Consider the following 15,087-nt stretch of genomic DNA (forward strand, 5'->3'; position numbering starts at 1 on the left):
ACAAAATCAAGTCCCGCCCCACATTTGTTCTTGTTCGAGAAGCTGTTTCACTCACAAAAGTATGAAAGCTTGTTTCCCCCACTGAATAGAAAAAAACGTTATATCTCACAATTCTGACTTTTTCTAGCAATTGCGATGTTTACATCTCGCAATTATTTTTCTCAGAAATGCGTGATAAAAACTTGCCATTGTGAGTTATAAAGTCAGAATTGCAAGATATAAACTCCCAATTCTGACTTTTTTCTAGAAATACGAGTTCATACCTCACAATTCTGACTTTATAACTCACTAAATTGCATATTAGAAAGTCAGAATTATAAGATATATACTCGCAATTATAATAGATATATAAACTCACAATTCTGAGAAAAAATAAAATAAAATTCCCCTTAGAATTTGACTATATATCTTGCAATTCTGTAGCCTGGCTGACACCAGACCCTTCTCAGTTGTAACTGAGAGAGGGTCTGGGGAAGGTTCATTCACGGCCCATTTCCAAAGGGGCGTCACCAAAGGACGTCGCTCAAATGCGTCTGGGCGCAATTGGATAGACCTAAAACCAATCAGAGCGATCGTCATCGTGTAAAGCCCGCCTCAACGTTTGTGATTGGTGCCTCGATTTGGAAAAATTGGAAATGGGCTTGAATGGGCTTCTTGGCCAGACGGACTTGCAGAGCAAATCTCAAATTTGCCGGAAGTTCGTCAGGGTTTTCCCAGGCTTATATCACACAATTCAGAGAAAAAAAGTCAGAATTGTGAGAGAAAAAGTCGCAATTATTTATTTTTTTTCTGTGGCGTAAACAAGCTTCCATACAAAAGGGAAGAAAAGACTATCCTTTCAACAAAATATCAGGATCCTGATTTTGTCGAGTTTGGCGCTTTCCTGGGTCAACATATTTATTTATTTTTTCCTGGAACAACATTCCTGTCCGTCCGAAAATATAATCCAAACCATATCCCTACCTCTAAAACTAACCTACCCATTACTTATCTCTAAAATCATTGGGAAATGGTAGATGAATAATACTGATGAAGAAGCACCTAACCCTGGTTGTAAGCCTAAACGTAATGCAAAGAGAATATAACTCCACACACTCTTAAGCACATTTGACTATTACCAACGTTTCGGCTCAACAAGTAGCCTTTGTCACGGCTTGTAAGCCTAAACTTGGCTTTAACTGTAAACTCGTCCATCAAATCTGATTGGTTGATTGGAGTGTTGTTCCAGGAACAACAAAGATGTTGATGCAGGAACATGTTGTACTTGGTGAAATCAGGTTCTGCCCAACTCGAAGGCTGAGTTATACCTGGTGCGTCGAGCGCATGAGGATGTAGTTGGTCACTTTGCCGAAGGGCAGCCCCAAGTTGATGACATCATTCTCCGTGCAGCTGCCCTCTGGGAGGTTACAGATGTGGACCACACGCCCGGGACACGCCTTGCGCTGAAGAAACTGAGAGAGAACCGGACACAAATAAACATACACTCCTCAGATTATACACTCGTTTTCATCTGATCAACAATGGTGGGAAATGTTTAAGGGCATTTGAATACATCAATTAAATATAATGTGAACATAATTAAGGCTAGCAGTTAATGTGTGATCTTTTTATACCTGAAACAGTTTGTTAAATAAACAGCTGGCCCCTGCTGTGCTCACTAATGCCCCCTACTGGTGCTGTAATACTGGGGGAGCAGCTGGGGGTCTGCATGTACATGAACATACTACACCATCAGGATGTGATTTATCATTTAAAAGCATAAGTGCACTGAAAACTTAAACCTGACCAGAAATCAATGTGAGATATCATAAATGCCTCATAAAAATTAACCCATGATAAATTTATTCTTTGAAATTAAATAAATAAATTTAGCAAATTAATCCATATAAAATACCAAAAAATAATAAAGATTTGTAAAATTTTTTTTTAAAAAAATTAGATAATCGATATTACATTTATTCCATATATAAAAAACGACAGAAAGTCTCTCTAATATGTAAAAAAAAAAAAAAAAAGGAAATTAAACCTAGTACAAAAAAACACACAATATAAAGACTCTAAAAATTATCGAAAATAGATAATAGAATTTTAATAATAATTATATATTATTATACCATAATTTAAAGATTCTAGAAGGAATCTAAAAAATCCACGATTAATATACACTACCGTTCAAAGGTTTGGGGTCGGATAGGTAAAAGGTTTTAATTTATTCCTGTGATCAAAGCTGAATTTTCAGCATCATAACTCAGTGTCGCATGATCCTTCAGAAATCAGTCTAATATGATGATTTGATGCTCAAGAAACATTTATATTACTATAATGGTTGAAAACAGTTGTGCTGCTTAATATTGTGGTGTAAAAAAAAACAACTAAAAACGGTATTTCTTAAAAAAATACTGATGCCAAAATATTACAGTAGCATATACCACAATCTAAAATAAAAATGTACATAAATAATTATATATTATTCTCGTCACATTCTACAAACAATAAAATTGAAAAATTCAATTTTCACATGATCTTGTTATACCTGTATAATGTATAGCACAATCTAAATACTCTAAAAATGTCTAAAAAGAATTAAGTTAAAATTATGTCTTATATTATTATTTACATTTTGTCTATTAGTATATTATATTAATATAAGCTACAGTGAGGTGTGATGTGTACAGGGTGTTTGATTGACAGCAGCAAGTGTGAGGGGCCAGGGTCAGTGTTTACACTGCAATTTACACACCGTACGAACAGTATTATACTGGAAGGACCACATGAGATCTGCAGAGTGCATGAGAAACGATTAATAATCATGACTGCGGACTGTGAGAATCAAAGTAGTGAAACTTGTGAAGTTCCTGTAAATGATTCAACCATCTTCCTCAGACCGGATCTCAAAGTAGAGCCAAAACGGCCTTAAATCAATGTCAATCTGGACACGGTTGATTTCTGGGTTTATCTGCGGCCGCCGACTCTAACAGTTTGAGCAGAGCTTGTGATCATTCTATGAATGGCATCCTGTCAGACTTCCACTTTGCCCAAATGTGCCAAAAAGGTCACATTAGTTCTACCTCCATAAACACATACCAAAATAGCCCCCCAAACAGGCTGTTTATGCCTCTGCTATATGCTAAACAAGACAGAATGTAACACTGAATGGCTTCCATGTGCTGGGACAGTAAAATGCAACACCAGTGTTTTGGAGTTCATTCAGCTTGTTGTAAGCAGTCGAAGCTCGAGGGTCTGGCAATGATCAAGGTGATTATGTTGAAACACTGGGTAAAGCATAACTGGCATAGCAGCGGCTGCTGCTGATTGGCTGGCAAGGACTACCCTCAAAAGATTTTATTTTATTTTATAATTGGTCTACCAAAGCAAGTGAAATTTAAAGTATAAGATGTGCTTGTTTGACAGAATCTTATTAGAGAGAGATGCAAAAAAGAAGAACTTCTTCAAACAGGTTTCCCCTAAACACCTCCTCCTATCTGTCATTGGTTGGCCAAACAGATAGCCCCGCCCCAAAGTCACGCCATTGGTCGAGTCAGTGTTGCCATGCTGGGCTGGTGGTCGGATTCTCAAACAAATCAATGTTTTGAAAGCATATAAACAGTGGCTACAAAGCCACATTTTAACATAAAATCAACCTACTAATGGCGTAAAGTTGTCTCCGCATATTAAGTTGCAGCTTTATTTTAGTATGGAAATATTATTATTGTGGGTTTATATTAATATTTTTAATTCATTTTATTTTTATGTTTTCCATTTTTATTTCAAGTTTATTTCAAGTTTTAGTATTTTTGCTGTTTCGGTTTTAGTTTTGGTTATTTTAGTAAAGCAAGTTAAACTAAATGAAAATGAGAAATGTTGCCTTGACAACTAGCTGAAATAAAATAACGTTTGTTTTTATTTCAAGTAACAAAAATGCTTTGGTAACACTTTACAATAAGTTACCATTAGTAGCCTAACAATGAGCAAAACATTTGTTGTAGTCTTTAATAATCTTTGTTAACATAGGAAATACAAATGCAACTGTTGTTAGTTCATGCTAGCTCAGGTTCATTATAAATAATATTAACAGATACAACTTTTATACAAATATTGAAATTGGTATCAACTAAGATTAATAAATGCTTTTAAGAATGATTAATAATTGCTGTTTTAATATTGTTAATAAATGTAACCTTATTGTAAATTTATCACAGTGCTTTTTGTTGTTTCGTTTTAGTTAACTACTGTTAATTACTGTCAACTATTGTGTAATAACCCTGTTAAGTTGTGATCAAGTATTTTAACTCCACAAAAAGTTACTCTCTTCAGCTTTGAAAATACTTTCCAGCACAAAAGCTGCAATGGATGAGGGAATTGCGAATAAGCAAAAATCTCAAGCAAGTCTTCTGGAGTATCTTAACCCTTAAACTCATACCTCGGGTCTTTAATGACCCGGGACGTCATTCAATACCCTCCTACTCGTTCATTTTTGAAAGTTACAAATCAATCTTCTTAGTATTCCTCAATCAATTCATTATAAACAACATAACAAGAAAAAAATTATAAAAGAATGTCTGTTTTTAATAAAACAAATATTCAAGTATATAGGGTCACTTGCAACACAAAATATGAAATACTGTTAAGTATTTGAAGTGCAGTTCACTTTTATTCCTCAAGGTGGCAATGTCTGATACACAATGATGAAGTGATGTTTCACTCATAGTAACCGCAGGCAGAAAACAAAAGAATAGGAAGAATCATCAGCAAAACTCAGAGCAAGACCTGAACGCAATCAAATATTAATGTCACTGTCACTTGATGAAGCTGTCAGCGATCAAAATATCGATTCTGAAGATGTTGAAAATGATAGTTTTGAGAATACACTAAAAATAATTCTGTGGCTTAGTAAGTATTACAGTAATATTTAACTTTATTAACTTAATTAAATCTCTGAATATCGTTTACTTGATTGTTTGAGTTAAACATACCAAAATAATTGACTAAAAATCCAACAGTTAATTTTATCTAAAATTTACAGTTATATTTAAGTTGTTTTCACTAAAAGAATTTAGTATTTGACTAACCAATTATTTCTTTATAATACAAAATATTTGAGAATAGAGAATTAAACTGATCTGTTTCAAGAAACAAAAATATTACTCAATTCAAATCAATATTATTAACATATTTAACACTCTTAAGAAATTGAGTAAGTTTACTCAATTAAAACAATGCACCCCTCCCACCCTCTGACGTGACGACTCGACGGTTGAGTGAGCGCGGGCTGTTTGAACTCTCTCCAGTCTCCAGAACAGTTCTCTCTTCTCAGCGTCGCAGAATGGCTGCATTTCCTCTGTGAAATTCAGGTTTGTGAATGTTTTATTTTATCTATAAAATTATTACTGTGCTTTAAATCATTTTATTTAATGCAAAACAACATACAGAGGCATAATGCGACACCTAAACGAGAGTCGCGCCTGTCTTTTTGCGTGATTGAAACGCCTTGCATATAACACACGACTTTATTCTTAATGATAATGATATCTTAATGATAATGAATTATATTTGGATGATAAAATGTCCTCAGAACTGTGCACTGTTTGTTTATTGGCAGGTTATGGAGTCAGTCGCTCGCAGTATCTTTCGGCTGTGAGTGAAACGCAGGACGGCGGTATGAAGTTCGAAGTTCACCCGCAGAGTGCGAGTCCGTCTCCGGCACGAGAACCAGCGCTGATCCGGTGGAAATTGGATAACAGACTGGTTGATTACATTTAAATTAGGCTACCTGAATGTATAAATGTTTCATTTTTACTTCTAAAATGTTTGTTAAATGAGTTGAAATGTAGGCAATATTGTATACATGTTAAAACAGTGTAAAATATGCTGTATTGCTGTACTCATCGACAATAAAGGCCAATGTCATGAAACGTATACTGGTTGTTGTATGGAATACTATTTTACAAAGGTTTAGAGGAAATCAAAAAAGTTAATATTACTCATAAATAAAAACAATAAATATTACTCATAAATATTGTTTTTTAAATGTTTAAATGTTAAATTATTTCTACTCAATTTTATTTGTTAATGTACCAGATGCAGTTACTCAGATTTACTTAATTTTTTTACTTGCATTTACTCCATTCATACAGTATATTTCATTGATTTCACAGCTTTAAAATGTACTCAATTTTTTTGAGTGTAAAAATGTTTCACCAAAAAAATTTTGTAAACTTTTTAGAGTGTACGTTTGAGATTGTGAATAAGAGCCAGATGCTGACTGTACAGGGAAACTGAGATTGCAGTGGACTACGTAGTGCTGTAATACGAATGTCAACTGAGACGCAATGAGATTTGTCATGAACACATCATAAATTAGGAGAACGAAAGACAATCTCTTTGGAGATCTAGTGATGACCGGCACCATATCATGCAACAAATGCATTCACATCTGTTTGCTTATCTAGAGAGGGTTTAAACTGCTTTACACAAGCCCTGAAACAGGTTCATCTGAAACCTATAGCATGCACTTTCTGAATTTCATAGATCTCCTGGCATTCCTCCCGTCAGGAAGCCTTTATCCCCAAGGATCAGGTTACGATTCTGTGGGCTGAAACTGAATTCCCAGCCTAAGAGCCTCCAAAGAATCCTGGAACAGCACACACATCTTGATTACTTGGACAGACGGTTTGATCTGGCGATGCCGAAAATACAACACCCTTTCTTTGTGGACTGATTTTTAAAACCGAAAACAGTGTTTTTGCATCCTAAACTAAAAAAACTAAAAGAGTTATTAAAGCGCCGCCGACGTACAGCTGCAGTATAACAGGTGGGTTTTATAGGAGCTAACATTAGCCCGTGCCTTCACTTCTCCAGTGGACTAAATCATAAATAACTTGGCTAAAAAGACCACCATAAAGAATCTTTGTGCAAGTCTCTGAATCCACAAGCTGGCAACTGCATAAAATACCATCCTGCACAGGACATGGTTTCAATTATAGTGGGTTTGACGTCTGCGCAAGGTCAGAGCATCTAATCCAAAACAATGCTTCACACTGTCCATATGTGAGGATCCATCAGTCGCACTTGGGACACGCAAACAGCCGCCTGTCGGAGCGCTACTCGCATTACTACACTACACGCAAACGACGAATGACCATGAGAGAAGAAATGAAAAATAGACTGTCAGAAGATAACCGATGACAAGAGTAATGTAGAAGAAATGCATTATAACAACGAATGAAATATAATATAATATATTATATTATATGTCTGTAATTGTAGCCACAGTAATAATCCATTATAATATGTAGCCTACCTATCATGGATACACTACCGTTCAAAAGTTTGGGGTCAGTAAGGTTTAAAAAAAAAGAAATGAATACTTTTATTCAGCAGTCTTGCCTTAAATTGATCAAAAGTGCCAGTAAAGACTTTCAAATTGATACAAAAGATTTCTATTTCAAATAAATGCTGTTCTTTTGAAGAAAAAAATGTATCACGGTTTCCACAAAAACATGAAGCATCACAACTGTTTTCAACAGTGATAATAAATGCAAATCATCATATTAGAATGATTTCTGAAGGATCATGTGACACTGAAGACTGGAGTAATGATGCTGAAAATTCAGCTTTGATCACAGGAATAAATTACATTTTAAAATATATTCAAATAGAAAATAAATAATAATATTTCACACAATTTTGCTGTATTTTCGGTCAGATAAATGCAGCCTTGGTGAGACTTATTTCAAAAGCATGTAAAAATCCTACGACCCAAAACGATCGAATAACAGTGTACATCTTTCAAAGAGTAAAATGCGTTAGACACATTAAACACATGATAGATTAATAGGGGTGTAATAATGCATTGCACTTAGTCCAAAAACACTTATTATTAACCAAGGAATGATTAAAAATGGTTTGGTTTACTACACTGAACTAATGTATACAAGTAGCTATTATTCTTGTTTTTGTGTTTTTTGCTAGAAAGCCAATCAAATTTTTTTTATCTTTTAAGTGATGAGACGTTCTTCCATTGAGCGACCAAAATAAGTCACAAAAAAATGTGTGGTTCCAGTGGTATTTTACTGAGAGACTGTGTGTTGCTACAAATGACAACGTTTTTTTGCATATATGCACAGAATTTTTTTAAAAATATTTTTTTTTTATTAATTGCTAGCAATAATTTATAATAGTGTTTAAGAAACATAGTTAAACTGTGCTTTGTATTATGGGTGGTAGATTTTTTTCAAATCACTGGCAGGTCTGGCAAAAAGTGAATTTTGGAGGCTGATCCCACAGCTAAATAAAGTCCCTGCACAACAAAAACAAGTGTTCAGTTTTTACACTGAAACCAGATCAGTCTAGCCTGGTGCATTCCCACCTCATTACAACAGCATGATAGCACAACAACTGCTGAGTCGACCCTGTTCATTTAACTGAAAAATACTGTTGTGCTCGAAAGTTTGCAGAGCTGTATATTCACAACTGAAACAATCCCCTATCGATGCTACTGAACCACACTTATAGGCTACATTAAATCCTTTCCTAGTAAGCAATGACTGAGCTGTACAATACTGATCGCTTCCACCTGTTCTCAAAGAGCTCTATTTGTGAAGATGGCTCAGTTGTCCTTTGAATAATAACCGTTAGACTGTGATAATACGCACTAAGTAATCTGTCAGTCATTGAAATAGTGTGACCAAAATATAGCATGCTCTGTATCTCAACACTCTTGGCTTCTTTACAAACCCCGTGAGCTAAAAGAACAATGCTATGAGATAAGCCAACAAACACTCAGAATTAAAGACCTCATAAAAAGAATTTTTCAGGATTACAAATCCACACCAGTCAAACAATTTTTAACAAACTATTTATTCCTTAATCCATGTCTTTTTAATGGTCTTTCCCCATTACTAACCTTTGCTCCTGAAGTAAATCCCGGCCCTGAGAGAGGAAATGACATGGCTGTGGCAGGCAGATATGAAGCACTTCCAGTTGAAACATCTGTAGAAAACAGGACAGATATCCAAATATAAGTATAAATCATAGATTTTGAGGAATACATCTAATTTTTAACAACCATGTTGCAAATTGTTCACATCACCTTCCTTGAGGACCCACTAAAAAGTCAGAACCCATGATATAGTTTGACTAAAGACATTTTTTTTGACATTCTTGTATGTGTGTTGATGTATTTACAATTGAAACAGGAAATGTATTATATTTAAGCCTTGTAGTTTTTAGCCAATAGCCTTTAGTTTACATACTAACCAACAAAACCAAATAAAAGCCACTTCATTTGCAACCAAATCATTTTTGGAAAAGGATGTGAAGTAATAAATTGTGACACTGAATAAAATAAAAGTGCGTTAGCATAACTGAAGACACACAGATTAACCATCGCTGCGTCCAAAATCGATTACTTCCCTATAGTATGCGATAAACAGTACGCCAACATAATAGTATGTCCGAATACATAGTATTGGAAAAACAACATGCAAAAAGTCCCCGGATGACATACTACTTCCGGCGAGATTCTGGTGTGGGCATTCGATGGTCACTTTACTATCCCATGAAGCTACGGGAGAGGATTAATGGAAGTGAAGCTACGCAACTGAAGCTGGTAGGTCACGTGACCGTAACAAGCACGTTTTGCTTCTTGCTTATGCTATAGCCAATGGCTAGACGATCAACATATTGGACAAAACTGTGATTACACCCCTTGAGTACAAGATGATTCATCAATGTTTTTAGAAAGAAAGTTTGTTAAACAAAAACTGGTCAGTGAATAGTTGTTTTTTTCCAGTTGTTTCTGACAAAAACAAAAAATTGTGGTGTTAACACACGTCACTCAAGTGTGTGCCAGACTGTAGACACTCCACTCCCCCGCAACTGAAGTGACAGCCCTAAAAATAGAGTCCTCTCTAAAATCACGTCCCAGACTTTTCTGTCTCCTGAATTTTCAGCGCTTACATTGAGGGACAAATTGGGAGATTTGACTTACCTTGACTGGCAGCTGATGTGTATGCCATAGTGTTACTCAATGCCATGTTGAGACATCCTTCAGACGACACTGGAAAGTGCACTGCTCCGAGCGGCGGGCTGCGAGGGGGACAGCACTGCATTTAGATCCTAAATCCCAGTGCATCTGGTCTGACTATATCTTATGACACCGCTCAAATACAAGTCATAACTCTCTCTATATGGAAGAAGACTCTTTATAAAATAACTCTGTGTTTAATACGGAGATTGGTTGTACTCATAAAAATGCTTAACAAGAGTATCACAGGCGATGACCAGTAGCCAATAAGGATCAAAATAAACCACATACAAACAAGCCCTTTAAAAATATCTTGCTTCTACACCAAGTTAGCAACGATTAGCCGCCCATGCATCAGAGTTGGTGGTTTATCAACATGATAGACACTTAAAACAGCCCTGTACATCAATTGATGAAGGTTGTAACATGGTACAAATGGTATTTCCGTCAGTACTCACCTTTCAGTATAAAGCGAACAGTTTTGCAGATGTAACTTGCCCTTCACATGCTGGTCCCAGTCCTGAAAACAGCACACACACACACACAAATTCACACACAAACATGATACGCCTGTCAGATAGACTTCACTATGATCCTTCTCTATGAGAGAGAAAGATTCCCCTGGCGTTGCCACAACCTGGGCCAATTAGAGATCTAGTAGTTCACCGCAGAGAAAGGGCGAGCAAGAGTTTAGAACGAATGCGATTACGAAAAACTCCTGCAGAACAACTGCGCCCTCCCCCCCTTCTAAACCTGCCTCCACTCGACACATGCCAGCTGCCACAAAAGCATTTACACCCTAGTGTAACAAATGAGCCCATTTTATCCAAGTATCACGAAAACCCTCTCAGTTCTGCAGAAATAGCTGGGGAAAACAGTTGCTGGAGTCGAGACCAACTGGATCCAACACCAATTCTGGATACTGGATGCTGCAGCTGAGACATCTGGATAGACTTTTGTAGGTACGGTACAGAGTTCATAAGCAGAATTCAAAGCCTTGCATACATTCGGCACATGTAGCAAATTCTTGTGAGATTTGCATTCTAGCAAATATTGGATTCCGTTTACACCTAGTATTAAGATCTATCTTTGTGATCCGATCACAAGTATTCTGCATTAAACAGGGTCCAGCGGGTCCAAAACAGTTTATGATCCAATCTCGGTTGATCCGATCTCAAGTGGACAGTAAACTGGATTCTAAATGGTTTCTTATCCAATCAACATTCAGAGTAGTCATAAATGTGACCACACTGAATTTGCAGTGCAAATGCTAATCCATTTTTGAAGTTGGTGTGAATGGTCCATTTACTTTGATCTCAACCAACAAGTCAGATCTACTCACCTTCAAGTTGTAAACTTTCTTTTCACAAATGGTGCACTGATGGGGTAGGTGTGAAGGTGTTGTCCCATGATAGTCATTGAACTGGTGGGGTTGTAACGACAAGGTCACCCCTTCTTCCCCTTGGGAAACCTGTGGCTGCTGTTGAAATCCCCCTTGCTGCCCGATGGGTGGGCCAGTCCCTGGTCCACATGTAGAGTTAAACTTAGGATCTGCTGTGGGTTCCTCAGGGTTATACAACTCTGGCCTCTGACCCACAAACCCTGGTCCGGGTGGTACCCAACCACCAGGACCTGGTCCTGTACCCATATCCATCTTCCCCAAGTTGATCGGACCTTTCCATTGCTCCTTAGTGGCTGATGAAGAAACAGATCCTAGATTCTGATCATTGCTTCCTCCCGTGAAACAAGTTTGTTGTACTGGGGTTTCTGTGGAGTAGAAGTCTCTCTGAAAATTGTTGTGGACATTGTTTCTGGGTTGTGTAGTGGCTCCACCATACTGTCCTCCATCACACGGTTTATTAGCGACCACTGACGTACCTCCCAGATATCCAAATTGCAAGCGTCGGTCCGTGTCCGTCGAAAATGTTCCAGCCTTTTTGCCGAAATCATTGTGCTGACTAGCTTTTTGGTTGGACACCCCTCTGTAGGCAGTGGGCCTGATCCCAGTGGGATTTGGGTTAAAGCCTCCCCCAACCAGTTGTCCTAGGGCAGCATTTGGGGGTGGGAAGGCTATTGGTGGAGGCGGAAAGGCTCTGCCGTGGGCCTGGGCCATACTTGAACCCCGAAGATGGTTGAAGAGAGGCTGGGACATGGCCACATTGGAAAGGACCTGATTTAGGACAGAGGCTGCGGCAGCAGTATTAGTGGTCTGGGCGAGTTTGAGGCGGTGAAGGGTGAGCTGGGCCTGAAGCTGAGCCAGCTGAAGACCTGCAGGACTCAGCAGCAGGTTCTGACCCACTCCACCATGAGCACCTCCCAGAGGAGCAGACTTATTATCAAGCTTTTCTCCTGAGGTACTGTGGAGACACACATAACATTTGGTCAATTAAATGATCATGTGCCACAGAACATGTACACAGTAAAAACTAGGCATTAGCAAACACCCCACATTAGTGTATGGTTCCCATTTGATTCTGATTTAGTAAGCAAGTAATTGCAACCCTCTACAACCAAATTTCATAAGAGGCGACTAAAAAATGTCTTTTTAAATAGCCAATGGCTAGTAAATTATACGATTATAGTCGCCTGTAATTAAGTTAGAGGCAAAAAAAAAAAAGTTTAGCAGAGATATAATTTCATTGCCTGCTGAGCTTTATGCATCGTCGCTTGGTTGAGAGCGCCCTGCTCTGTCGCTTTCTCTCACACACGCGTGCTCACAGTGAGAGAAAGAGAGAGCACATGTAGGGCTCGTTGACAGAACTATCAGTAGGCGCGTTTTCATTACAGATTTGCGCAAAACTTTTGCATTTTTTTCTAAATGTCAACAAAAACCTATTGCGAAATGACGGCGTTTCCATTAACCGATGCGACTACAACGTCATTTTTTCCTCTCGCGATAAGTCATTCCAAAAATCATAGCAACGGACGTTGGTAGGTTTATGTATATCTCAGCTACTGCACTGGCCATTATTATTAATCAAAGGAGACGTATGTGTGTTATCCAATCATTAATGGCAAGGAAAGACCCTTATACTTGAGAGAGGCACATATGAGATGTTTCTGGGTGTTTCTCACTCATTTCTGCTTCGAGGTCTTGATTGTGGCATTTCTTTGAGGTTTAGAATCCAGTATTCCTGTAATTCGTCTTTTATGAATTTAATAAAGAGCTCTGTCTCGTATTCTGTCCAAACATACCGTGTCATCTACATCAGCTGACCTGTAAATGCGCAAAACCTGTTTCCATTGCAGTTTTGCGAAATATTTCTTTTTAGAATTGCTTGAAAAACCACCTCATGCGAGCGTAAAAACTTTTTTGCGATAAATGGGAGTTTTTGGGAAATTGACGTGTTTCCATTGGCCATATTTTCAATTCGCAATTTCAATTTGCGCAATTTGAAGGGTAATGGAAACACGGCTACTGTCCCGATCGGACCAGTGCTGGGTCATCATGAAAGTTTATCATTTAAGCCTTGTCAATTGAACCATTCATTCGAATGAACAAATTCACAAAAAAATGTCAAAATGCCCATCTTGGCGAGTATCCTAGCAAACATAGTCGGTTATGTGTTAAGTGAACGTAAACAGTCGAGAAAAAAAAAGCATGTGTACAGTATCTGTGTATTGGATCTGTGCATTTTATCTTAAAGTGACAGCAGCCTAATATTCCTGCTGCTGTCTGTTACTGCAAAAAAATCACTCAATGCTCTTGACTGAATAACTTCTGTAACTTTAATAAGTAGTCATATATATTTAATTTATACATGCAGTGAAGACAATTCAGTGTTATTTTCCATTTGATTACTTTATTCAATTTCTGTACATAATCTAAACCTACCCAATTTGTATCCAACTACTGTTAGGTCTACCTGAAAAGCATTGTTTATTTCATTTACATATTTGTTATATTGTTTATTTGTGCTATTGCTTGTAGTTTGATTATTTGTTCTCATTTTATTACAGACTGTTTACTTGACTTTAATAGTGTTTGACATGTATATTTATATTATATTTATCTCATTATTATTAATTTTTTATTTATTTGTATTGTTCTTGCATTCAATGTAAAAAGTCTGGCGAGTAAAATAAAAAATGTACTAGCCATTGGCATCTCAAGCTTCAGTGTGTCCGTAGAGGGTAGAATTGGTTAATATTTCCATAAAACTTTTCTGGCTACTCAAAAAAAACCTCAAAGTTCTGTTCTAGGAACTTTCTAAAACCCCAAAACTAAATGTTCCCAGAACATTACAGGAACCAAAAATGGTTACATGGGTCACTACGTTAGCGAAAGCTTTTGAAATGGAAATTTTTGTTTTGCAAAACCTCAAGAAACTCAGACTTGCTCAGAAACATTCTTCCTGACTAGACATGAGTACAGAAACTGTGAACTCCCTGTCCCTGTTTGAGTGGACTGATTAATGCGCTCACATGCTTGCTAAATTTAGCAAGCACTACTATCAATCAAAATATCTGTGATAGCCTGATAGCACTCTCGCTGAGCACACACCCTCCAATCCAAGAGCTGACATAAGTGCCAAAGCCCCAAGGAAGAGTTGTAATAGTAGAGAAATAGGGAACAACAATGTTTCTCAAAGGTACAGGCCCTAATAAGGGGATTCTTTCATGAGGTACTTTCCATGTGTTCTGGTGTTTCAAAATACAGACCAATGTCATGCATGAGCAGTCAAGAAACAACTGGAACAAGGGGAGGCCCTCAGATCCTCTCAAATCTGAATTTGTGCAACTGAATCTTTTGAGTGGATTAACACCTCTCCAGAGTAGTGCTGGAGTCATTTAAGATTATGCCATGGTCTTACAGGAGCCTTTCCAGATCGTAAAGTTCACACATCAATACCAGCTCTAAATAAGTTATCCCTTCTTTCTTTAGACCACAAAATAATCAGATAATATAGGCTGTTTTTTCTACTCATTACACAAATGTCCATATTTACAACACACATTTAATTAAAGGATTTGCATTTAAGCAACAGTCATTGCTGTGTTCCAGTTCACGGTGTTCAATGACTTGTGGGTTAATTTAGCTCTCCACTTCCCGTGAAGTG

General features: G+C 37.3%; 1 protein-coding gene across 2 annotated transcripts in view; it reads right to left on the minus strand.

Moving 5' to 3' along the window:
• The window catches only part of rbm20 (RNA binding motif protein 20), a 66,301-nt gene that overhangs the window by 11,185 nt on the left and 40,029 nt on the right, over positions 1 to 15,087 (minus strand). For both annotated transcript variants that reach the window (XM_084416663.1, XM_084416662.1), the window contains exons 2-6: positions 11,370 to 12,384; positions 10,486 to 10,547; positions 9,992 to 10,089; positions 8,906 to 8,991; positions 1,308 to 1,451 (exon numbers count right to left, since the gene is read on the minus strand). In XM_084416663.1, the coding sequence (XP_084272789.1) occupies positions 1,308 to 1,451; positions 8,906 to 8,991; positions 9,992 to 10,089; positions 10,486 to 10,547; positions 11,370 to 12,179 (1,200 nt within the window). In that variant the 5' untranslated portion in view covers positions 12,180 to 12,384. The remainder of the gene's footprint in view (positions 1 to 1,307; positions 1,452 to 8,905; positions 8,992 to 9,991; positions 10,090 to 10,485; positions 10,548 to 11,369; positions 12,385 to 15,087) is intronic.

Source organism: Rutilus rutilus (assembly GCF_951802725.1).
Source record: "Rutilus rutilus genome assembly, chromosome: 8".
In the NCBI taxonomy this organism is placed as follows: domain Eukaryota; kingdom Metazoa; phylum Chordata; class Actinopteri; order Cypriniformes; family Leuciscidae; genus Rutilus; species Rutilus rutilus.